Raw genomic sequence first — 26,520 nt, forward strand, 5'->3', positions numbered from 1 at the left:
AGTTGGCTCTCCTCTCCTGTTTCTCTCACCACAATTGACTCACTCTCTCTCTCTCTGTCTCTGTCATTCATCTCCCCGGCCTGTATTCTCTCCCACCATCCCTCTCTCTGGCCTGCACGGATAACGACACACAGACTAGAGCCAGCTGACACTAACAGATGAGAGGATTTCTGAGTGTGTAAATCTATAAACCAGGCTCGTTGTCATGTAAATGATATTGCTCAATATCAAAACACTCATACCAGTCTAAGCACAGGATCACTCAAATAGTTTGATTTACGTTAGACAATAAGAGGGTTGTTTGATTGGTGATTATGTACAGGAGAACAGAACAGCCTGTTTCAATGGCTTCCCTCTTTTATGAGCAGATTCCTCCAAAAATGGATCAGAGGATTCTGATTTCCTGTCACTCCGCTGGATAATAGCTGATCTGGAGAGGCTTGGAATACCATGTGAGTTAATACCATTCCCAGTTGTATCCAAGAGAAACAGGTGAGTAGAATAGATCATGGGACTGTACTATGTGGGAGATGTAGTTGTAATTTTTATGATCAGGCTTGTTTGACTTACAGTAAACAGTTGGTTTGGGGTCAGTGAGACTATGGCAATGGATGTCTGGTGAACAGTTGAGAGGCTAGAGTATGCCAAATATGGATGGGCCTATAGCTCATGTAGTTTATGATTGAGCGTTGATGGGGTGGAGTCTAATCCAGCCTGTGTGTGTGTTAGTCAGGCAGGCTGCAGGCTTATTCATTCTCATAGCCTCTGGAGAAACAGGTGTGTCTGGGCTTAAAGAGTGCACACACGTCCACAGTAGCAACAGCTGCAGAAGAAGTTTCATCTTAATGGAATACAAAAATACTGGTTTAATACAGAGGGACTGTTTCCCAGACACAGATTAAGCCTACCCATAGGAGAAAAAATAAATACATTCTATGTGACATTAAATATATTTAAATGTATTTCATTTCCCCGCCTTATCAATCTACACACAATACCCCATAATGACAAAGCAATAACAAGCTGTTCTAATTTTTTGGAAATGTATATATAAAAAAAATGAAAAATCACTCTTACATACAGTTGAAGTCGGAAGTTTACATACACCTTAGCCAAATAAATTTAAACTCAGTTTTCCCCAATTCCTGACATTTAATCCTAGTAAAAATTCCATGTCTTAGGTCAGTTAGAATCACCACTTTATTTGAAGAATGTGAAATGTCAGAATAATAGTAGCGAGAATGATTTATTTCAGCTTTTATTTCTTTCATCACATTCCCAGTGGGTCAGAAGTTTACATACACTCAATTAGTATTTGGTGGAATTGCCTTTAAATTGTTTAACTTGGGTCAAATGTTTCAGATAGCCTTCCACAAGCTTCCCACAATAAGTCGGGTGGATTTTGTCCCATTCCTCCTGACAGAGCTGGTGTAACTGAGTCAGGTTTGTAGGCCTCCTTGTTTGCACTCGCTTTTTCAGTTCTGCCCACAAATTGTCTATAGGCTTGAGGTCAGGGCTTTGTGATGGCCACTCCAATACATTGACTTTGTTGTCCTTAAGCCATTTTGCCACAACTTTGGAAGTATGCTTGGGGTCATTGTCCATTTGGAAGACCCATTTGCGACCAAGCTTTAACTCCCTTCTTGATGTCTTGAGATGTTGCCTCAATATATCCACATAATTTCCCTTCCTCATGACGCCATCTATTTTGTGTAGTGCACCAGTCCCTCCCTTAGCAAAGCACCCCCACAACATGATGCTGCCACCCCCGTGCTTCACAGTTGGGATGGTGTTCTTCGGCTTGCAAGCATCCCCCTTTCTCCTCCAAACATAACAATGGTCATTATGGCCAAACAGTTCTATTTTTGTTTCATCAGACCAGAGGACATTTCTCAAAAAAGTACGATCTTTGTCCCCATGTGCAGTTGCAAACTGTAGTCTGTCTTTTTAATGGTGGTTTTGGAGCAGTGGCTTCTTCCTTGCTGAGCGGCCTTTCAGGTTATGTCAATATAGGACTCGTTTTACTGTGGATATAAATACTTTTGTACCTGTTTCCTCCAGCATCTTCACAAGATCCTTTGCTGTTGTTCTGGAATTGATTTGCACTTTTCGCACCAAAGTACTTTCATCTCTAGGAGACAGAACGCGTCTCCTTCCTGATCGGTATGATGGCTGCGTGGTCCCCATGGTGTTTATACTTGCGTACTATTGTTTGTACTATTGTTTGACTGACCTTCATGTCTTAAAGTAATGATGGACTGTTTTTGCCGTAATAAGGACTTGGTTTTTTACCAAATAGGGCTATCTTCTGTATACCATCACTCCGCAAGGAAAGAAGTCCCGCTATTTAACTTTTAACAAGGCACACCTGTTAATTGAAATATATTCCAGGTGACTACCTCATGAAGCTGGCTGAGAGAATGCCAACAGTGTGTAAAACTGTTATCAAGGCGAAAGGTGGCTACTTGTAGAATCTCAAATATAAAATATACTTTGATTTGTTTAACACTTTTTTGGTTACTACATGATTCCATATGTGTTATTTCATAGTTTTTAAGTCTTCACTATTATTCTACAAGGAAGAAAATAGTAAAAAATAAAGGAAAACCCTGTAATGAGTAGGTGTGTCCAAACATTTGACTGGTACTTTATATACTGAACAAAAATATAAATGCAACATAAAGTAAAGTGTTGGTCACATGGTTCATGAGTTGAAATAAAAAATCCCAGAAATGTTCCATACGCACAAAAAGCTTCCTTTTCTTACATTTTGTGCACAAATTTGTTTACATCCCTGTTCGTGAGCATTTCTCCTTGGCAAAGATAATCCAATGCCACAGATGTCTCAAGTTTTGTGGGATCAGGCAATTTGCATGCTGACTGCAGGAATGCCCACCAGGGCTGTTTCCAGATAATTGAATGATAATTTCTCTTCCATAAGCTGCATCCAATGTTGTTTTAGAGAATTTGGCAGTACTTCCAAACAGCCTCAGAACCACAGACCACGTGTAACCACGCCAGACCAGGACCTCCACATCCGGCATCTTCACTTGCTAGATCGTCTGAGAACAGCCACCCGGACAGCTGATGAAACTGAGAAGTCTTTCTGTCTGTAGTAAAGCCCTTTTGTGGGGAAAAACGTATTCTGATTGGCTGGGCCTGGCTCCCCAGTGGGTGGGACTATGCCCTCCCAGGCCCACCCATGGCTGCGCCCCTGCCCAGTCATGTAAAATCCATATATTAGGATGTAATGAATTTATTTAAATTGACTGATTGATTTCCTTATGTGAACTGTAACTCTGTAAAATGTTTAACTTGTTGCATGTCGTGTTTATATTTTTGTTTGAAATACATTCTGTAATATGTTTGAATGTATTAAATATATATTTCTGAAATGCATTATTTGGACAATTTTAAATATTTCAAATGCATCCTAGAAAATGTATCAAGAGGAACCCTCTCTTTGATGGAATGCACATATTACAGTAAGTTTTTATCAAACTTCTGTGGGTCAAAATTGCTCTTGATTGTAAATGTTTTTATGTCTGCAAAATACAGCATTACAGTCATCAGGTGGTGAAAGGGTTCAACAGTATAACATTTTTCAGAGGAACACTGTTGAGTGACTGTGACTAACCTGTCCTGAATGTGTTTAATCTCCAGATATGATTGAATAAGGTTGCCATTTTCATGTAATGCGATGCAAAGCTGGTCTAGATTTCAACGCCAGTAATAGATTGGAGTTGTATTGTGAGGGTTGATCTCCTAAACCCTGCCAAAGGCCGGGTTCCCGGTACATGAACAATGACCTTGTTTCTGATCATCACCCAAACAGGCCTCAATTGTCTCACAGTGAAAGGTTGCCTTTCTCAACCACTGGCTGGAATTAGACAGAGAGAGAAAGAGGGATGGAGGGGGAAAGAGAGCATGGGTGCCCATTTCAGTTTGTGTTTGTACGTGAGAGAATTTGTATTATGAGTTTGCATGTGATATCTCTGTGTGCGTGGTAATTAGTGATTCAAATGATTAGACATGATTGATTGTCACCTGAGAGCTGCTAATGCTGCCTCTTTCTCAGAAGCTCATTAACAGCCTCTGTAGTCCAATGGAAAATTAGTCACACTCATACACAACTATGTAGGAGTCCCAGCAGGCTTTATGTGTGTGTGTGTGTGTGTGTGTGTGTGTGTGTGTGTGTGTGTGTGTGTGTGTGTGTGTGTGTGTGTGTGTGTGTGTGTGTGTGTGTGTGTGTGTGTGTGTGTGTGTGTGTGTGTGTGTGTGTGTGTGTGTGTGTGTGTGTGTGTGTGTGTGTGTGTGTGTGTGTTTGAAAGGGTGCTAAGCTCCTCTAATTATGATGGAGATCTATGGATGGGCGTACAGTAGTTCAGTCTATTCTCTCAACTTCTCAAAAACACTGGTACATATTCACACACAGATACACTATTTATATGGGCTGAATGTCAGTCATATATGGGTCTAATATGGGTTGTATACACTGAGGGTATAAAACATTAGGAACAGCTCCCTAATATTGAGTCTTACCGCCTTTTCCTCTTAGTACAGCCTCAATTCATTGGGGCATGGACTCTAAAAGGTGTCGCAAGTGTTCCACAGGGTTGCTGGCTTATGTTGACTCCAATGCTTCCCACAGTTGTGTCATGTTGGCTGGCCATCCTTTGGGTGGTGGACCATTCTTGATACACATGGGAAACTGTTTGAGTGTGAAAAACCCAGAAGCATTGCAGTTCTTGACACACTCAAACTGGTGCGCCTGGTACCTACTATCATACCCCGTTCAAAGGCACTTACCTATTTTGTCTTGCCCATCCCTTCACCCTCTGAATGGCACACATACACAATTCATGTCTCAAGGCTTCAAATTCCTTCTTTAACCTGTCTCCTCCCTTTCATCTACATTGATTGAAGTGGATTTAACAGGTGACATCAATAGGGGTTCATAGCTTTCACCTGGTCAGAAAGAGCAATGTTTTGTACACTCAGTGTATGTGCTGTGTAGTGTATGGGTTGTATGTTGTCAGTAAACAGTGCTCAGCCAAAGCTCCCCCCAGTCTGCCCTTTGCTATGACCCTAAAGTGCAGCTTTAATGGAGTCATCAAAAAGGAGACCAATGAGCAAAACCCACACTAGAGAAGTTAGTCGTACTATTTACATAATTAATTAGTCACTTATATAACCTTTACACTAACATATGAACATAGTTATCCCGTCTTCAAAATATAACAAGTGTCTTCCTATAGCCCTAAAAGTAAACGAAATAACTAATATTTTTGAAATAACATCTTACAGTGTGAATGCAGTGACATGTTTAAGAATGGCTTTCACCAAGTCAGGGAACTGAATCCCAAGTTGCTCAAACTAGAAACTTCCTGAGATTCAGAGTGGAACTGACAGTTGAGAGGCCATAGGTTCAAGAGGGGCCACAGGTTCAAAGTGCAAGGGTCACAGAAACTAAGACCGCTGTATTCCTAGAGCTCGGGATAGAGGATGAACTTAGGTACAGATCTAGGATCAGCTTACCCTCCCCAAATCATCAACATTGGGGTGAAGAATGCAATCTGACCTTAGATCAGTCTCTACTAGGGGCAACTTTGTCCTACTCCGTTTCTAGACAGGGTAAGTGCAGATGAACACTTGCAGATCACAGCATGGCATATTATTGAACTTCCCTTTTCCTGAACAGCAAACAAACAAATTAATAATAGCAGAAGAACAAAGTATTATTTAATTGTATACGTCATTATACTATCCATAGCTATCCTTCCATTCCCAATACGCAATATGGATATACAGTATTTAAGAAAACACTGCATGATTAGTTGGCTTTCAGTCATACGTACCAACTACCAAAAGCTCCAGACAATCCTCCACTGGCTCTTCAGGCAGCCAATCCTCAGGGCAGTGGGCACCAGTCTGACAGAGCAAAGAATAGAAAATAGTGTCTACACAAATATGAAGAAAAAAAACAGGATGCGCACAAACACTCACATCCAGGTAGTGCAGCCCTCACACCCAGGAGTGTGTATTCACAATTCTGCTGAAGCATTAGGTCCATGACCTGTCTGTGGATGGTCTGACTGGTGATAGATGCCAGGTGGCCACGAGGGAAGTTAGCCTGGCAGTAGAACTGCAGAGGAGCAGAGAAAACACTGATTAAATGTTTACATGTTTGTTGAATTAGAGATGGTGAATGATTCAAAAAGAGACAAGCTGGAGAGATTGAGAAAACTAAATACAACATGAGGAGGAATGAGTTTCCACTCACCTCTGCATCAGCAGCATTTTTTGTGCCTCTAAAGAATTAGTAGCATTTACCCTCTAGGACCACACCACTGCAGGAGCTCCTCCCTATGGTAGAAAGCAGAATTGCAACATAATTTTACATGTAGTGTGTGGACCTCCCCCCCTCCCACCCCTCTAACCTGTGGGTTCAATTCGGGCCATGTTCTTCATTAGCCCCCCCCTTCCCTATTCCACCTCTGAGGGCTCTGGCTCCACCACTATGTACCCTGCTCCGACCATCATGGGGCCCTCGCCATGCTTGGCTGCTCCATGAGAGGCCTCTCTCTTACTCGAAAGCCCTCCACCAATAGCAAACTCTCTTCCCTAAGAGGCGTCTCCCCTTCTAAAGCAGTTGTTCCCAAACTGTAGGGCGAGGGTCCACCCCCACCCCAAAAAGTGTTTTTGTTAATTATTTTTTAAAGGAACTCAATCTTACTCTTGAAAGTTGTAATAGTAGAATGCACAAGGTGCAATTTCGAAATTGGGCAGTGCATCATCAGTTCCTCTTGCCACGTTAGTCATCACATACCTTAGAGGGCTATTTCTATTTTGTTTTTCAGCCAATAAATATTGTCATTTTTTAGTCACTTGAATATCACATGAATACACATTAGGCATGGCAAAATTATATAGAATTGCAAGAAAATTTGCTTTAAACATGCAAAATTCTCTCCATCAAAAAGAGAGGTGTGAACAGTTTGTGCCATGAACAGTGCTTTTGCCTATAGAAATAGACGTGGCACATGGGCACACGCGCAAGGGGGGGATGTTCCCCAATGCTGGAAAGGGGGACCTGGGTGAAAAAGTTTGAGAACCCTTGTTCTAGTGGATCCATCTCCATCATTGGTTATTCTACCATCACAGCCTTAGTCTGTCCTTGGATAATGCTGATTGAAAGGCACCTCCCTCATTCCAGGTTCCAGCTCCATGATGGGTTTCTCAGTCAGGAAGTACTCCCCCTCTATCTTAAGCCCCATGTCTTGCATCAGTTCCATCACTGGCTCCTCCCCTGTGATGGTGTAATCTGTCATGATTGGATCCTCTCCAAAGGCTATCTCCCTAATCCCAGGCTCCAGCTCCATGATTTGGTTGTTCCGCCATTAAATACACATCGTCTTCCTCCAAACCAGGCCCCTCCCCTAGCAATGGCTCCAGTTCTGACATTGGCTCATCTTCCAGATCAAACTGATACATCATCTCTGGAGCCATCTTGTTGTCATCCATAGGCCTGCCTCCTCTCCCATACTCTTAAATCAGACCGTCCTCTGGTAGTATTTTTTAAATATTTTTTAAAAACTTTATTTAACTAGGCAAGTCAGTTAAGAACAAATTCTTATTTTCAATGACAGTCTAGGAACAGTGGTTTAACTGCCTGTTCAGGGGCAGAACGACAGATTTGTACCTTGTCAGCTCTATCCACTAGGCTACCCTGCCGCCCCAAATGGTTCCAACTCCATGATTGGCTCTTCAGCCATCACATATTCACCCTTTATAAGAGGGCCCTTCTCTTGTTGTGTTAGCCCCTTGTCCATTGCAAGTGCCATCTCCACCTCTGGCTCCATTTCTAATTCAGCTGCCATTTATACCCTTGTTTCCATCTGTACTTCTGGTTTCTCCATCTCTGGCTCCTCCATTGCCATCTTTGGTTCTTCCATCTCTAGTTTTCCCATCTCCATCTCTGGTTTTTCATATCTAACCCCTGCTCTGGATCTTGTATCTTCTTCGTCTCTACTTCTTCCATCTCTAATTCCCCCATTTCTGGATCTTCCATCTCCATCCTCAGTAGGTCCCCCTCCATCTCAGCCTCCATCTCCTGCTCAGGCTGAGCCTCCTCTGCTGACAGGGCTCACAGGGATACGTTATTCTGGTTTCTCCTGCTTGACAAGGCTCACAGAGCTCAGTTCTTCTAGTTTCTCCTGCTCGACAGGGCTCAGTTCCATTAGATCCTCCTGGGTCTCCAGCCCCACAGTGTCTTCTGTCTCTGGTTTCTCCTGTACCACTGGCATCCATTCAGTTGACTTTTCATGACTTACTGGAATCACCTGCACATCCAGGCTGGGATCCCCTAGATTCTCCTGCACTGGAAGGCTCAGTGACACTGCCCTGTGTAGGGTGCCGTCTTTCGGATGTGACGTTAAATGGGTGTCCTGACTCTCTGAGGTCATTAAAGATCCCATGGCACTTATCGTAAGAGTAGGGGTGTTAACCCTGATGTCCTGGCTAAACTCCCAATTTGGCCCTCAAACGGTCACCTAATAATCCCCATTTTACAATTGGCTCATTAATCCCCCTCCTCTCCCCTGTAACTATTCCCCAGGTCATTGCTGCTAATCAGAACGTGTTCTCAGTCACTTTACCTGGTAAAATAATGGATAAATAAAATAAAGAAGCCATTATATTAAAGGAAGTGCCCTTTAATATAGACCACATGGAAAACTCTATAAATCAGATTGAGAAAAGAAAAAAAACTCTTGTTTTTCTCACTTCAACCCTGTTATGTGAACTGAACTCTTGTTTAAATATGGTGAAACTATAACTTTTTAAATTATTTTTTCAAAAGAAACATTGAACATATAATAGTCATAGAGTAAAAGCAGGTGGGCTGGTTACTCTTTGTGGAGATTTGTTTCATGGTGGAAAACTGATCATGTTGAGCAAAACAACCCTTATAGGCTAGAAATTCTTTAACAAATGTTTTAACAATATATTCAACTGCCTCACCCTGTTGCACACAAGCTTGCATCCCCCGTCACAAGTGGATTTATGGCTGATTTAAGATGAAAACCACAACCTTGTTACTTCAATGGCATTTTATTGGCAATTACTATAGACTTTTTGGGGGTTTTACCCCTTAAGACGAGAAAACTTGTTTTTATTATGTTAAACATATGCTCTTTATTGCCAGAATGTAAAAAATAGGTGCAATTAATATTTTCATTCTGAAGTTACATTAGCAAAATGTACTCTATTCGTTGAAATTCAGCTACAAATGTAGCACTGGCGTACTACTATTTAAGTGATAATGCCCGATTATCTGGTGTTTGGAGGATATATTGGCAGGGGTTGCTACCCCGGCCGGCTGGTCGTTTGTGCGTTCTATCGGTTCGGTTGCCAGAGACGCGACCCAGTCCTTCAGTCTTTTTGTTCTGTATCTACAGACATTCGTTCTAAATGTTCCATTGCCATACTTGCTAGCTAGCCAACTACGGCTAATTTAAAGTCATGTCAACGTCAAAAATAATAACAGTGGCCGCATTCGCATTTGCATAAGCTGTTTTCTAGTGACATTTATTTGTACACATCCATAACAATGAGCTAATGAGGCGTGATTTCGCCTGGCATAGAAAATGTGCTCTCTTGTCAGGACTCTGTTGTTCAGAGGAGCTACAACACAGCTAACACAATAACTTCAAACACTGAAGCTGTGAAGACTGCAAACTAGCTGCACTTCGTTTCGTTTCACCTTTTTTCATTTGACATTTCTTTGTATATATCCATAAAAAAAATTATGCCAGCTGATTCATGATTTCGACTGGCTGAGAAACGCTGTCTGTCTGTCATCCTGACTCACGACTCCTACACGTTCATTACTATGAGACAGCTGGAAATTGAATTTGAATATTGAAACAATATGTACAGCACTTTGAGATGTCAGCTGATGTACGAAGGGCTATATAAATACATTTGATTTGATTTGATTTTGCAAATGTCGGAGAGACAGACAGCAAGGTTAATACAAATCTCCTCTTTTGAAAACTAAATGTTAGTCTAAAAGAAATATGAGATAATGTATCGATGCTTTTTATAGTGGAGATCAAGTTTATAATTTGCCTGACTGGGCTGATGAGACAGTGGATTGCGCAGTCAGATGGAACGGAGTACATTTTTTATTTTATTTAACAAGGAAAGTCAGTTAAGAACAAATTCTTATTTACAATGACAGTTTACACCGCCCACTAACCCAGACAAAGCTGGGACAATTGCCCTCCAGGCAAGCTTCAATGCCATACAACTCTCCTTCCGTGGCCTCCAATTGCTCTTAAATACAAGTAAACCTAAATGCATGCTCTTCAACCGATCGATCGCTGCCTGCACCTGCCTGCCTGCCCAAGATAATTTTTCTGATGTAGCAAACTGGTTCAAAATAAGATACTATTGTACTGGTGTTGCAAACAGAGTGCACACAAAACATGTAGTAGCACAGAGGGGCCACAGCGATCTGACAGAGAATGGTGTTTTACTCATTTGTCATGCATTCAGCACACCACTATGTAGAAGAATAAGAACTTTGGAAACCATTATCAGGGTATTCTGACGGTAGAATATTGTATGAGATAACTTAGAAAACTTTATAGAACATAGAAATGTAGAACTTCTGAGACACCTTGCCTGCTAGGCTTAACAATAGCAAGACCAGAGTCTTCATATTCATCTAGACAGGGAGACAAATAACACTTAGAAACACAGAGTAAGCAATATGTAGGATTTGGTATGCAAATTTGTTTCCCTCCATTAGTTTAGTATGATATATTACGTTACTTTATGAATGGAATAACAGTCGTACAAGATCATATAAATTAGAGGATCTATAGTATCATACGCCTTACCTGGTTGTACAATATCATACTAATTGTATAATGTAGCTTCTGTAACGTTCGTCGTCTTCCTCTGATGAGGAGTAAGAGAGATTGGACCAATACGCAGCGTGGTAAGTGTCCATTTTAATAAGATAAACTGAACACTACAAAAATACAAAATAACAAAGTGACGGCATAACACGGTGCCTGGCCGGTCCCTCTCTCTCCACGGTAAGCACGGGGAGTTAGCGCAGGTCTCCTACCTGACTTCGCCACACTCCCCGTGTGCCTCCCCCAAGACATTTTTGGGGCTGCCTCTCGGGCTTCCAGCCGCGCTGCCTCCTCATAACACCGCCTCTTGGCTTTCGCTGCCTCCAGCTCTGCCTTGGGGCGGCGATATTCTCCCGGCTGTACCTAGGGTCCTTTGCCGTCCAGGATCTCCTCCCATGTCCAGGAGTCCTGAGATCACTGCTGCTGCTGCTGCCCGTTACCACGCTGCTTGGTCCTTTGGTGGTGGGTGATTCTGTAACGTTCGTCGTCTTCCTCTGATGAGGAGTAAGAGAGGTCGGACCAATTTGCAGCGTGGTAAGTGTCCATTTTAATAAGACAAACTAACAAAGTGAAACAAACAAAATGGTCCCGTGTGGTAACAAACACTAACACGGAAAATAACAAAAATAACAAAGAGAAACAACCGAAAACAGTTCTGGCTGGTGCAGACACACCACAGAAAACAATCACCCACGAAACACAAAAGATAACCGGCTAACTAAATATGGTTCTCAATCAGGGACAACGATAGACAGCTGCCTCTGGTTGAGAACCATACCAGGCCAAACATAGAAATAGCAAATCATAGAAAAACTAACATAGACAACCCACCCAACTCACGCCCTGACCATACTAAAACAAAGACATAACAAAAGAACTAAGGTCAGAACATGACATTATCATACATCTTGGAGGAGGTATAGTATTATACGTCTTTCTCTGAGGCCAGGCTGCTTTTTTCATTGTAATGACAAAGTTTTGGAGAATTTACATAAAATGTTAGAAGAAGGATTAGCTCAACTGCTACAGTTGTCCCTGAAGAGATTCAAACATGCAACCCTTGGATTGCTAGGCGACCGACCTCCCTACATTCGTTTATGTCTAAAGTAACAAGACCATTAGTGTATATCATATGTCTTGGAGGTGCGTAAATATATGTATAATATCCCTCATATCACTCTGATGTCAGCCTGAACTGAACAAATCAACAACCTTGCTCTTTGTGAAGAAAAAAAGTATAATTTCATGCTTTGTTGTTATTGCCTTACCTGTGAATGTAGTCAAGGTAACGGCTCCAATTGTCTGCTTTGTGATGTGTGTCTCTGTATGATCTTGTTTTGAGCTCTCCTGGCCCTATAAAGAGCTGGTCCTTTATTACCACCCTCCCCTAAATCCCCCCTCCACTCCTATCATGTGCAGGTAAATTCCTAAACACATTTGTCCCCTATCTCAGTATCTCTTCAGCAGCCCTCTATTTTTCTCCCTCTGCTTCCTGGTTTCCCAGACTTTACAGTAAAAAAAACAATATCCCTATCTCAATATGTAATAATTATCATGTTATACATCAGCAACAGTCGCTGGCAGACTCTTTGTAAACAGCGCATTTTGGTCACGTGTGTGGGGCCTTGCAGAATGAGTCTATAAAATGTACATAAAATGAAATAGTAAATGTAGATCCTGCTTGTCACAGAGGCAGATGTATAATACCAGGCTACAGAATGGAAATGTAACTGTAAAGTGGTCATTGTTTTGTAATCCTGCAATTGTCAATTTCCTTTTGGTATTTTGAATGTGATTAAAGATTTAATGACAATGGACTTAGCCAAACCTGTTTTCTGAAATGAAAATGTATGTCAGACAGAAGTACAGTATTGGTTGGTATGATCCAATCCCACTAGGGATCAACCTCCTGATTCAGGTCACTACACAACAGCCGGACACTTGTCCAGTGTCTGATAGGACACTGGACAAGAGACTGAGGTCCAGTCTTAAAACAACCCAGTAGTCCCTCCCCTTCAGTGTTTATTAGTTTAGTTTACAGATAATTTAGCTCCTAAAGAAATTGCTAGCAAAAACAAGGAATTATGCTGCATTTATATCTTGATCTATCAGCCTGTCATTAATCTATCTATCACGTTTTGTTTCGTGTGCTTTGATCTGCTACTTTATTTATTGCAGCTTTACATTTTGTAATCAGTCTCTTATCCATTTTAGTAGCCTTACAAGAAAAGGTAGTAAATATGGTAAAAATACTGGTATAGCTGTTGATTAATGTTTCCCTGTGGTCAGAGGGAATGGTTGTGGGTAATAGCAATGGGGTTTCCTGTCAACCCCTCCATCATGTGTGTGTGTGTGTTGAACTAACAGCAGCAGGGTCCTCTCTCAACACAGCAGCTGCACAGACAGTGGCTTGGAAACAGGTGCCACAGCAGTGTGTGTGTGTGTGTGTGTGTGTGTGTGTGTGTGTGTGTGTGTGTGTGTGTGTGTGTGTGTGTGTGTGTGTGTGTGTGTGTGTGTGTGTGAATGCACCTACATGTTAAATGCATAACTGTATGTACTTGTCTGTGTGAATGTGAGTGGTGAGACACATAATACCCATGATCTAGGGGAGCAGAGACACAGTAGCCCATCCAGCTGTCCCTCTCTGATCCCCTGTGTGTGTGTGTGTGTGTGTGTGTGTGTGTGTGTGTGTGTGTGTGTGTGTGTGTGTGTGTGTGTGTGTGTGTGTGTGTGTGTGTGTGTGAGTGTGTGAGTGTGTGTGTGTGGAACCTATTGACCTCCCCAAAGCCACCTCTGTCTATAGGACAGAACAATGGCAGTGTGTTTTCTTGACTCCATCTGTGTGTGTGAATGCGCCAGCAGAGGAGGTTGGTGACATGTTCATTTGGGAGGACGGGCTTGTGGTATTGGCTGGAGAAGAATTTGTGGAATGGTATCAAACACATGTTTTCCGTGTGGTTGATGTCATTCCATTTGCGCCGTTCCGGACATTATTAAGAGCCATCCGCAACTCAGCAGCCTCCTGTAATGTCCAGTGACTGTCACGACTTCCCCCGAAGTTGGTCCCTCTCCTTGTTCGGGCGGTGTTCGGCGATTGACGTCACCGACCTTCTAGCCATCGCAGATCCACTTTTCATTTTCCATTGGTTTTGTCTTGGCTTCCATCACACCTGGTTCCAATTCCATCAATTACATGTTGTGTATTTAACCCTCTGTTCCCCCCCATTTCCTTGTCCGTAATTGTTTGTTGTAGTGATTATGCACGGTATGCTGGTATGTACCGCGTTTTGTTTGACCCATTTATTTTATTGTTCTGTTGATGGTGGTTTATGGTTATTAAACACAACTGTTGTAAATCAGTTTCTGCTCTCCTGTGCCTGACTTCTCTGCCGCCAGTAGCATCGCATTACAGAGACTGTCAAACCAACACCTTAACTGTTACGCCAATAGGTCCAAACCCCCCACCTAGACCTTGGTTCAAGTCCCGGTCGGGGCTACACCTGAATTCGCTACAATATACTTGATTGATTTCATTGACTCTCCCCTTTAACTGCCCCTAATTGACACATTTCTAGCTACAACTTCCGAGTCCGTTGGAGAGCATCAGGTTGAGTAAAGTGAGGTGTAGTAGAATTACTGATCTACAAATAGCATTCCCTGCCAAATAATAGTTTTTGTGCGAAGAACATTCTCAGAGCTACGTCTACCCTGGTTCAGGCCTGCACACATGCACAACCAGACATTGATTGGTTGATTGGAGACAGCTTATCTCAATTAAATAACATTTCCTAGGATTTCTTACCTGCAGCAACACTAGTGGATAATGCTGGAAATACCGGTAAAAGAAAAGTGTCTCAAAAAGTACCTAAAAAGCATGGCCCTACTTACAACAACCACATATTTTTAAATAAAAATGTGCAAAAACAGTGCTGTAGCCTAGATTGTACAATGAGCATAAACAGAAATATGAATGTTATCACAACTTAGAACTTGTTACTTCAACAAGACAACAAGTACACCTTTGTCACAAATTGATAGAGAAAAGATGTTTGCTACAAATTGGTAGAAAATTACAAATTGATCATCACTATTTTGGCTACTGTAGGCTATATCTAACATACATGATAGTAGCAATGACACATTAAAGCTGTAATATGTCACTTTTTGGGGCGACCCAACCAAATTCACATAGAAATGTGTGTTACAGTTCTGGCATTCATATTGAAAGAAAGTCTAAGAAGCAGTAGTTCTGTATTGTGTGCTATTTCTATACCTTCCATTCTTACATTTTGTTTTGCATCTTTTAATTTCGGTTTTGTACACCAGCTTCAAACAGCTGAAAATACAATATTTTTGGTTATGGAAAATATATTTCACAGCAGTTTAGTAGATCATACAGTGATTCTCTACACTATGCTTGCTTGTTTTGTCACATAAACTGAAATTAGGCTAACTATTAGAATTTTTGCAACTAGGAAATGGTGGATTTCTGCATAGTGCATATTTAAGTCCCACAACTTTTAGAGAACGTTGTGTGTTTGCTGGGTGGTGTATTTGACGGTATATACATTGGCCCATTATTCGTTAATAACGTTGTACATAACCGTTTACTGCCTACACACACTGAAGAGGTAAAATCCTCTTCGAGGACAAAACGTTTGTCTACTATAGCCAAAATCACAGACGCGTGTGTCGTGGTGAGGGCGCGCCTGAGTATCTCCGCTCGATGAAATGGTCTCCATCGGGAGCGCGCACATAGAAAACTTCAAGAACTTCTGAACGTCTGGAAGTGTTTCAGTCTTGTCTGGAGCGAACGTTCTCAGACACTCAAATATCTTTCTAAGTTATTTAAATTCACTGGACACTGTTTACTCGTTTGGAAGAACTATGGACAGCATGGGGATTTTGTCTCTTATCTTCCTCGTCTTGTTGCAGAGTGAGTAGATGGAGATGCAGACTTTTATTTGTTTTATCTTGGCCCAATGGATATTTTGTCTGAAAATACAGTACCCAATTCTCATATTTGAGTAAAAGTCAAGATACCTTAATATAAATGTATTCAAGTAAAAGTGTAAGTCATCCAGTAAAATACTAATTGAGTAAAAATCTAAAAGTATTTGTTTTTAAATATACTTAAGTATCTAAAGTAAATGTAATTGCTAAAATATTCTTAAGTATCAAAAGTAAAAGTATAAATCATTATATAAAGCAAACCAGACCGCACAAGACATTTTTTTTAATGGATTGCCAGGGGCACACAATTTACAAACGAAGCATGTGTGTTTAGTGAGTCCACCAGATCAGAGGCAGTAGGGATGACCGAGATGTTCTCTTGATAAATGTGTGAATGGACCATTTTCCTGTCCTACTATGCATTCAAAATGTAACAAGTACTTTTGGGTGTCAGGGAAAATGTAACAAGTAAAATGTACATTCTTTTCTTTAGGAATGTAGTGAAGTAAAAATAAAAGTTGTAAAAAATATAAATAGTAAAGTACAGAGACCCCCCACAACTACTTAAGTATTTTTACTTAAGTACTTTATACCACTGTGAAAATATGATTTCAAGGGGAGTCAATGAGCTGTCATGCACACTGCAACCTTCATACATATGACTAATACAGGATAGTTGTATTCAATACCATACAGGCTATATGGTATTGATGTTTGATGATTTTCAATCTATTTGACATTTATTTTAACAGGTTAGTCTCATTGAGATGAACAGTCTCTTTTACAAAAGAGACCTGGTCAAAATAGGAACACACAAAGTTTCAGACACATTTACAACACAGAGCACTACAGTTTAAACACATACGGTTACACATTAAGCAGCAAGAGGGTTTGGGGAACTGGGGTGCAAATGTGGGTCAAAACATTGACAGCCTCCCACTTCATTTTCCATCATAGTGTTTACCATAGCTTTGCCTCTCACGCTGTATGTGTGTGTGTAAGCTATATATATATATATATGCATTGCGTGCATTGTATGTTCTTGTGTATGTGTCCCTGAGACTAAGCACACTTTAAACAGTTTGATTTGGTGAAGTGTGTGTAATGTGTTTCGGGATTGCACCTGCATGTTTGGCGTTTTAGGCTGGGTTTCTGTACAGCACTTTGAGATATCAGCTGATGTAAGAATGGCTTTATACATACATTTGATTTGATTTGATTTGATTGGACTGGGAGTGGGTTGGGGTTGGGAAGAGTGGGACGGGAATCATACAGATCTTCTATTTACCTTAGACCCTCTGATGCTGTCCAAGCCCAGAGACCCAGAGACTGATGAAAGGCCAGATCTCTGAGGGGCTCCAGGGTTCTGGAGAGCCAACCTCTCTGATGCCTGGTGTAGGCAGGCAATGGTCCTGTTTAATGTTGTCAATAGCCCCTCCATGACCCAGCTGCTAATTGGCCAGAGATTCAATCAGTTGCTATCTGGAAGGGTTACAGACTGTCTGTAGTGTTTGAGGTTGTTCTTCCAAACAGCCATGGGAATCGTTATCACTGTTCACTGGTCCAAAGAAATCTGATGTAATATCAGCAATTACAGTTAGGTTAGATGACTGATGTGTGTGTGTGTGAGGTAGAGAGAGAGAGAGAGAGTTAAAACCCCTATGTTGGTGTAGAGTTACTGTGATACAGAGAGGCTTTGTATAGATGGGACCCCCCCCCCCCACACACAAACACAGAGTCAAAAATATTAAGGACAGTGATAGTGGATGACCAGCAGCCGTCTCCATCTCCTGTCTGCGTGTGTATGCACTCACTACTGTAAGTCACTCTGGATGAGAGCATCTGCTGAATTACTCAAATGTAAAATGTGTGTGTCTGAAAGAGAGAGAGAGTAAACAAATAATCTCCCAGAATGTTTTCCTGTGTTGATATGTGCGTGTTGTTTCAGTATGTGTATATTCCAATGTTAGTTTAAGTGTGTGTGCAGGTTAATCAGGTCATGTAGAGATCAGTGGTCTGCCATCCATCACCTCCATTCCTCCTACACACGACATTCCTACTGGTAACACCAGGCACCAGGGCATATCTATTCTGTGGGTTTACACCGCCTCGCTCTGTGTGTGTGTACATGTGTTAGTGAGTGTGTATAGTAAGTGAATGAGTGTTTTCATTGTGTGTGTGTGCGTGCCTCTTTGTCTGTCTGTGTCTGGATTTGTGTCTGCTCTTTCTCAAACAAATACCTTCTGAAATACCCCCCTCAGCCCAATCTGGACTGTGTAGTACAAAATCTCAGTTCAGTTCATGTTTACATAAAGTTTTTGTATTTAAGAAAGAAAGTTAGAAGTTAGAAACATTGCTACAGATAGTTAATGTTGAGTGCTGCTGTGTGTATTATTTACTCTTGAATCACCTCTCTCTCTCTCTCTCTCTCTCTCACTGTCTCACTGTCTCACTGTCTCAGGTCCTGCCTCCCTCTCTCTGACAGTGAGCACCAGTAAGGCCAAAGTGGTGGTCCATGAGAACACAGGTATGAGAGGAGGAGTTAGATGACGAAGAGAAGGGGAGGGGATGAATTGTGTGAGTTCATGAACTGTTTTGTTCATTGTTTTTGTCTCTCTCTCTCTATTTTCTCGGTCTCTGTCAGACGCTGTGCTGTCCTGTCAGTTCAAGACAGAGAAGGAGACTAACCCTCGTATCGAGTGGAAGAAGAAAGGGAAGGACATCACCTTTGTTTATTTCGATGGCAAATTCAGCGGTGACCACAAGACCTCCTTCTCTCTCTTCCTCCTCGCCTCTCTTTCTTCAACCTTTTTCATGATTCTACTCTACTGCACCGCTCCACCTCTCCTCCGTCTCTCTTATCTCTTCCCCTCTAACACCATCTCTTACTACATTCCTCCCCCTCTTGTTGTTTTTTCTTCTTTCCTCTCTCTACACTTTTTCTCTCATCTTTGTAACCCTTGACACCTGTGGTATCCCAGGATCCTTTGCAGGTCGGGCCAACATCGAGGGTGCGACAGTGACGCTGCACGCCGTTACCCAGAAGGACTCTGGGCTGTACCGCTGTGAGGTCAGTGCTCCAGCAGACCACACCAACCTGGGAGAGATTAACGTCACCCTCAACGTACTGGGTGAGAGTGTGCGTGTGGATGTGTGTGTGAGAGAGAGATTGAGGGTGTCTGTGTATTTGTGCTGAGGGGCCTTTGTGCTGTCGTTAGTAATCCTATCCTCCTCCCCCAGTGCCCCCCCACACCCCGTCCTGTGAGGTGCCCAGCTCAGTTTTGTCTGGGGCAGGGGTAGAGCTCCACTGTAAGGATAAACTCAGTGTACCCCCTCCTACCTACATCTGGTACAAAGACAACAAGGCGCTGAGCACCACACACACAACTGACACCTCCTTTAGCATGGACACTGACAAGGGAACACTGGTGAGTAACATGTAATGGAGGTGGTTCACGTGCCTGATCAAAGGCACGTTAATGACGTTTTCTCACACTGCATACTCTCTTTCTGTCCACACCGATTCTCTACTCTCCCTGTGTGTCTCCGGAGCAGAAGTTCAAGAGTGTGTCCAAGGCTGACTCAGGCCAGTATCGTTGTGAGGCATCCAACAGTGTGGGGGCGCCAAAGAGCTGTGTGGCCCATCACATGAAGGTCATAGAATGTATGTACAATCCAGTGTGTGTGTGTGTGTGTGTTTTAGAATGTTTGTGGAAATTTGAACCCTTTCTGTCTTTTTTCTTCCTTTTTTTCACCCTCTCTCTCTTTTCCAATCATCAATCATGCTTATCTTTCTTGCATTTCTCTGTTCACTCTCGGCCCCTATCCCATCTCTTCGTCTTGGCCTCTGTGCCCCCTCTTTCAGATCAGTTGAGTATGACGACACTGATAGCCGGAGCTGTAGGTCTCTTCCTGCTCGTTGTCATGTGCTGCCTGGGTGTGTGCCTCTGTCATCGACGGGGCTGCTGCAAAAAGCGTGAGCACTTACCACTACTGACTGAGCTTGTGACTGACTGATAACATTAGCAATATGTTCTAATTGTCCTGTTCTTCATGTTTGCCAACAGAGGAGCAGAAAGGAAGAAGGTTCGTGTTTCAGACATCCATTCTGGCAACTTATCATTGTGTTTTTCATTAGTTCATTTCATTAGTTCATTTCATTAGTTCATTTCATTAGTTCATTTCATTAGTTCATTTCATTAGTTCATTTCATTAGAAAAAAAAGATAAATAATTCATAGTGGTGTTTGTATTTTTTCTTTTAGCACCAACTCCTACAATCCACCTCCTCCTCCCACCAGAAACGTGAGTGTGTTCCCAACCCTAGTTCTTCTACTATCAGTATGGGCTTGGTAGAGAAGTTGTCATGTTTTACATTGGACTGGTCTTTGAGCAGTTGTTGACCACACCACCGTGTTGATAAGACTGAGTTGTTGATAATACCAACAGGTCTAGTGAACTGATGGATACTCTTTCCCTTTCTGCAGCCCAAGAACTACAAGCACACCCAGTCCTTCATGATTTGAGGGTTTCCTTTGTGAAACTCAAATCAAAGCTTGAAGCAGTGAAATCACACAAAGTCCCCCTCCAACACACACACACACACACACACACACGCAGGGTGGATTGTTCAACATACATATTTTAGCTTGTTTACACCGCCTAGTGGCCAAAGGATGATGCACAATGATATATTTGTCACACAAAAACTGTCACTTGCTGTGTGTACTCTTCTCTTTTTGTGCTTTATATAACATTCTGCTGTTTATGGCTGTATTGAGAAGCAACGATGTGTATTATTATTGTTGTTTTACAGAGATGCTTTTATAATTATGTTTTTAAAGTATTTGTTTGCGGCTTTGGATGTGTGTGATGAAGGATATGTGATGTTTGAACAGGTGTCTATGCACTGACCATTTTTAGATAGCTAGTTTTTAATTAAAGTTATTTTACCACATGATGCCTTCTATTTGACAAAATGCTAAGTTTGGCCATGAACCTCATACTGATTCTATTCAGTTTTAAAATGTTGTATAATTTACAAGGAACAAAGAGGTAGGTAGGTACTAAGTAGTCAGCAAAAAGAAATTAACATGTTCAAGCTGTTATCAGGCACAGATTTTCCTCCTGTTGTTTTTTACATGATTGAACCACCAGGTGGCGGTACAGTGTAGGATATTTATCTGGGGCAGACTGCACAAAGACCTTAGCAAAGATTGTCAACTTGTATACAGTATAACAGTATCTATTAGTGATCTACAAACTACGGCACTATTGTTCATTTTGTTATTTTATTGTTGTTCTGCTGCCTCTACATGTGGGGGTCTTGAACTGTTTTTCTGAGCATTAATTCAAATATTTGGAATGGTTTGTGTGCGTCTCCGCTGACGTAAACTTGTTGGTACACATGCACTTGTGTGTGAATGTGGTCTTGCCACAGTGTGTGGGAGCCTGGTCTTGCCACCGAATGTGTGAATGTGGTCTTGCTACTGTGTGTGGAAGATGATGGCTGACAGCCAGAAGCCTGAAACAAAGTCTCCTTAAAGATGTGCCCTTGCCCTGTCTCTCTGTGCTTGCCTCTGTCACCTAGCCTTTAGCCATGCATCACATCACACTGAGAAAACAGACTTTAACTGAGGAAGAAAAACAGGAAGCATCACAATAGAGTGGGGCCAAGGCTCCTGGGACATCACATCTGGAATGTATTCAGCAAGGTGAAGCATTGCATCTAGAAATGTAATGAATAGTGCTGACATGATCCCCAGTTTAATTCTGCATGACATAATATCATATCAGGGCCCAGATTCACAAAACACTTTTTAAGCAAAAATGTAAGGAGCTTCTTAAGAAAAAAGAAGTTCATAAGATAGTTTGCTAAGTGCAATTCCTCAACAATATCTTAATATTTAATGATTTTCTTACGAACTTCTCAAATATCTTCTTACAAATCTTCTTAAGAGGTTTGTTGCTAGGCAACCGTTTTATCTAGCTAACAATGGCAATCACGTTAGCATATTTCTTGAGATTGCTGTCCTAAAACATGTTCTTGGGTTCAAAATAATCAATACTGAAACTTTCAGATGAAGTTCGGGAGTGAATTAAACAATCGCTTTCATGAGCTTTATCTCTCACTACCCTCAGTTTAAGACAAGGGTTTAGCTGTCTTGGAATTAACAACATTTCCAATAACTTTATTTTCAAGGATCTAATTTCTTCTTAACTTTTTGCTTAAGGAGAAACCTTTTTTGAGGAATAGGCACTTTGCTTAAGTTTCTACTTGTCTATAGTTAAGGAAAAAATGGCAGTTTAGAATACATTTCTGCTTAAGAAGGTTTTGTGAATCTGGGCCCTGCTCTACAAAACATTGCTCCCTTCTGAACAGGCAGGTGGCATAAGACACAACTTCTGACACACCCCTCTGGGGAAATATCACAGTTCCTCCTTTCATTTTCATGCCTAACACACACACACACACACACACACACACACACACGGTTTATGACCGTATGCAATGCAATGAATTGTTTCCAATATGAGTTTTCTCCACTTACGGTATTGCATGATATGTTTCCACAGAGCACACAAGAGTCTCTAGGCAGCTGGAGTTTGGCGTAGACGAGGTGATGGAATGGAGGTGTGTTTGTACTGGCAGGGGATCACAGGTTGTCCTCAAACACGTGCATGTGTGTCCATACGAATGCATGCAGGGGTTCAATCAGGCTGTGTTCCGGCAGTTCCAAAACCAGGCACCTACACTCTTAGAAAAAAGGGTTATTCGGCTGTCCCCATAGGAGAACTCCTTTTGGTTCCAGGGAGAACATCCAAAAGGATTCTACCTGGAACTACAGGTGATAATGCTCATTGCTAAATAGCACAGTTGCCTGATAATATGGACCAATATGTTATTGGGCTCATTTCTGCAGGGGAATGATGTTCTAGATGTCAGCATCATTTTATTTTCACTAATTTTGGAGTAGAATGTCTTTTTAAATACTCACCAGACCTGACCCCACAGTCATTCTCCTCACACACACACATATTATGTCTCACCACACACTCACCACTCATTTAACATGTAGGTGCATTCACACACACACACACACACACACACACTCTTGGCCGTACTTATAAATACACTCATAATTTCTGTACTCTTCATTAGAGCTGTGGTCCTTCAGTGCTGAGTGTGTTCTTGGGTTTCTCAACTCGTAACCCCCTCTCCTCTCTCACCCCCACTCTCCCTCTCTCAGGGGTAGCTAGGGGAATGTTCCCCTGTGTGTGAGGGTACAATGAAAGACCCTCTGTGTTCCTCTCAGAAACATGACTGCCCCCCCATGTCCCCTCATCTCCCCATAACTCCTCCCCCCATCATTCACCTCTTTCTCAACCCCGTATCCTCACCTCCTCATCATCTGGGGCGGCAGGGTAGCCTAGTGGTTAGAGCATTGGACTAGTAACCGAAAGGTTGCAAGTTCAAATCCCTAAGCTGACAAGGTAAAAATCTGTCATTCTGCCCCTGAACAAGGCAGTTAACCCATCGTTCCTAGGCCGTCATTGAAAATAAGAATTTGTTCTTAACTTACTTGCCTAGTTAAATAAAGGTAAAATCTCTTGATTACCCCATACTCTCAGCTTTACTTCCTCATGCCTTAAAAGGGATTCTTAGGGATTTTGGCAATCCAGCTCTAATGTCTCCCCAGAGACAGATCAACTCGTACCATTTTTATGTCTCTGTGTCCAGTATGAAGGAAGTTAGAGAGAGGTAGTTTCACGAACTAGTGTTAGCGCAATGCCTGGAAGTCTATGGGTATCTGCTAGCATGCTATACCCATCGACTTCCAGGCATTGCGCTTACGCAACTTCCTTCAAACTGCACACAGAGACATAAAAATGGTATCCACAAGTTAATCTGCCTCTGGGGAAGTACTGTAGGTAAAGGCCCTCATTGCCAAAATCCCATAGTATCCCTTTAAGCCACTTCTAAGCATTTTGGAAAGGAATGGATAGCTATAATAGCTCATAGTTCCAGTTAGAGCTCTTTAACCCCAAGGCGGTTCCCTGGTCCCACTCCTCCCAGGCTGAACGTAGTGGAGTGAGAAATAGCAACATTAAAACATTTAAACCCTGCTAGACGACAGGCCATCAGAGCCCCATTAAAACTGCATTAACAGGACCTCTCATACTGCCAGGAGAGGTCCTACTACTACACTGTGTGTGTGTGTGTATGTGTGCGCGTGCGTTTGTGTGTGTCAAATCAAATCTACGTTTTTTTTCTCACGTGAACAGGATACAGCCGGTGTAAACAGTACAGTGAAATGCTTTTTCACACAATGCAATAATACTAGGTCAGATGATAAAACACACATGACAATAGATTAATACATACATGAATATATACACTATATACAGGGTCAATATCAGTCCCAAAATCAATGGCAAGGATATTGGTGAAAGTTGAGGTCGCTACAGTGCCTTTGGAAAGTATTCAGACCCCTTGACTTTTTCCAAATATTGTTACATTACAGCCTTATTCTAAAATTGATCAAAATAGTTTTTCCCCCTCATCAATACCCCATAATGACAAAGCAAAAACCGGGCTTTAGATGTTTTGCTAATTTATAAAATAAAAATATCACATTTACTTCTTGGGTATTTGGGGAGTTTCTCCTATTCTTCTTTGCAGATCCTCTCAAGCTCTGTCAGTTCGGATGGAGAGCGTTGCTGCACAGCTATTTTCAGGTCTCTCCAGAGAAGTTTGATTGGGTTCAAGTAAGGACTCTGGCTGGGCCACTCAAGGACATTCAGAGACTTGTCCCGAAGCCACTCTTGCATGGTCTTGGCTATGTGCTTAGGGTCGTTGTCCTGTTGGAAGGGGAACATTCGCCACAGTCTGAGGTCCTGAGCGCTCTGGAGCAGGTTTTCATCAAGGATCTCTGTGCTTTGCTCTGTTCATTTTCCCCTCGATCCTGACTAGTCTCCCAGTCCCTGCCGCTGAAAAACACCCCCACAGTATTATGCTGCAACCACCATGCTTCACCGTAGGGATGATGCCAGGTTTCCTCCAGACGTGACGCTTAGCATTCAGGCCAAAGAGTTCAATCTTGGTTTCATCAGACCAGAGAATCTTGTTTCTCATGGTCTGAGAGACTTAAGGTGCCTTTTGGCAAACTCCAAGCGGGCTGTCATGTGCCTTTTAGTGAGGAGTGGCTTCCGTCAGGACACTCTACCATAAAGGCCTGATTGGTGGAGTGCTGCAGAGATGGTTGTCCTTCTGGAAGTTTCTTCCATCTCCACAGAGGAACTCTGGAGCTCTGTCAGAGTGACCATCAGGTTCTTGGCCACCTCCCTGACCAAGGCCCTTCTCCTCCGATTGCTCAGTTTGGCAGGGTGGCCAGCTCTAGGAAGAGTCTTGGTGGTTCCAAACATCTTCCATTTAAGAATGATGGAGACCACTGTGTTCTTGGGGACCTTCAATGCTGCAGACATTTTTTGGCTTTGTGATTATGGGGTATTGTTTGTAGATTGCAGAGTTTTTTTTGTATTTAATACATTTTAGAATAAGGCACGTAACAAAATGTGTAAAAAGTTAAGGGGTCTGAATACTTTCCGAAGGCACTGTATGTGTGTGTAATCAGGGTTTAAAGTGACTCCGCAGCTTCCAATTGGCTCATTCGTCCCCTCTCCTCTCCCATGTAACTATTCTCCAGTTTGATGCTATAAATGAGAACATGTTCTCAGTCAACTTGCCTGGTAAAATAAGGGTTAAATAAATATAATAAATAGTAGCAGCAACGTACATGGTGATAGGGTGTGAGCGTCAGTATGTGAGTATGCCAGTGTGTGTGGGTGCGACAGTGTCTGGGTGTTTGGACAGAGTTTATGAGTGTGCATAGAGTCAGTGCAGATAGTCTGTGGTTGTAGGTAGTCAGCCATTGATTAGAATTTGTGTCAGCGGGTGTATAAGAGGCGAAGTCAGGTGCAGGAGAGTAGCGTGATGTAAAACGAGAGCACTACATAAATCAAACGCGCTCAAAACACGGAACATAACAAAAGTAAAGCGCGTAATAAAACACCACAATAACATGAAACATTTACACACAAAACACGATGGGAAACAGAGGGTTAAATACCAGTAGATTGATTGGGGAAATGAAAACCAGGTGTGTATGGAAACAAGACAAGACAAATGGAGATATGAAGAATGGAGCGGCGATGGCTAGAAGGCCGGTGACGTCGACCGCCGATCGCCGCCCGAACAAGGAGAGGAGACACCCGAACAAGGAGAGGAGCCGACTTCGGCGGAAGTCGTGACAATTTGACCGTTTCACGAACCTGTTTGGCAATTTTTTCTCAGTATCTGTTCTCAGCTTTGGTTTCGATTACCATTTAGAAAGCAGACGCTTCCTATCCAAAACAACTTATGCATGCATACATTTTGCACATGTGGGTAATCGAACCCACTATCCTGGCATTGCAAGCTTCATGCTCTACCACCCGAGCTACCACTGTACGGTATCAGTCTGAAAGAGCCACTGAACACACTGATTGGCACGTTTTTTTTAGATTTCAGTCTTAGAGGTCTGTTTCCTGACTGATTTCGCATTTGGTTATTTAGTTCATGTTGTTATTCCCACGAGAAG

General features: G+C 42.1%; 1 protein-coding gene across 1 annotated transcript; it reads left to right on the forward strand.

The window, feature by feature from the left end:
• The first annotated feature begins 15,597 nt into the window (after positions 1-15,597).
• On the forward strand, positions 15,598-20,837 carry jam2b (junctional adhesion molecule 2b). The gene is made up of 10 exons (XM_024389261.2): positions 15,598-15,864; positions 18,343-18,408; positions 18,526-18,636; positions 18,863-19,012; positions 19,122-19,309; positions 19,437-19,545; positions 19,747-19,857; positions 19,949-19,967; positions 20,146-20,185; positions 20,368-20,837. Exons 1-10 carry the CDS (start codon positions 15,816-15,818, stop codon positions 20,404-20,406), a joined length of 882 nt encoding a protein of 293 aa, XP_024245029.2. The 5' UTR covers positions 15,598-15,815; the 3' UTR covers positions 20,407-20,837.
• The last annotated feature ends 5,683 nt before the right edge of the window (positions 20,838-26,520 follow it).

Source organism: Oncorhynchus tshawytscha, linkage group LG26 (genome assembly GCF_018296145.1).
Source record: "Oncorhynchus tshawytscha isolate Ot180627B linkage group LG26, Otsh_v2.0, whole genome shotgun sequence".
In the NCBI taxonomy this organism is placed as follows: domain Eukaryota; kingdom Metazoa; phylum Chordata; class Actinopteri; order Salmoniformes; family Salmonidae; genus Oncorhynchus; species Oncorhynchus tshawytscha.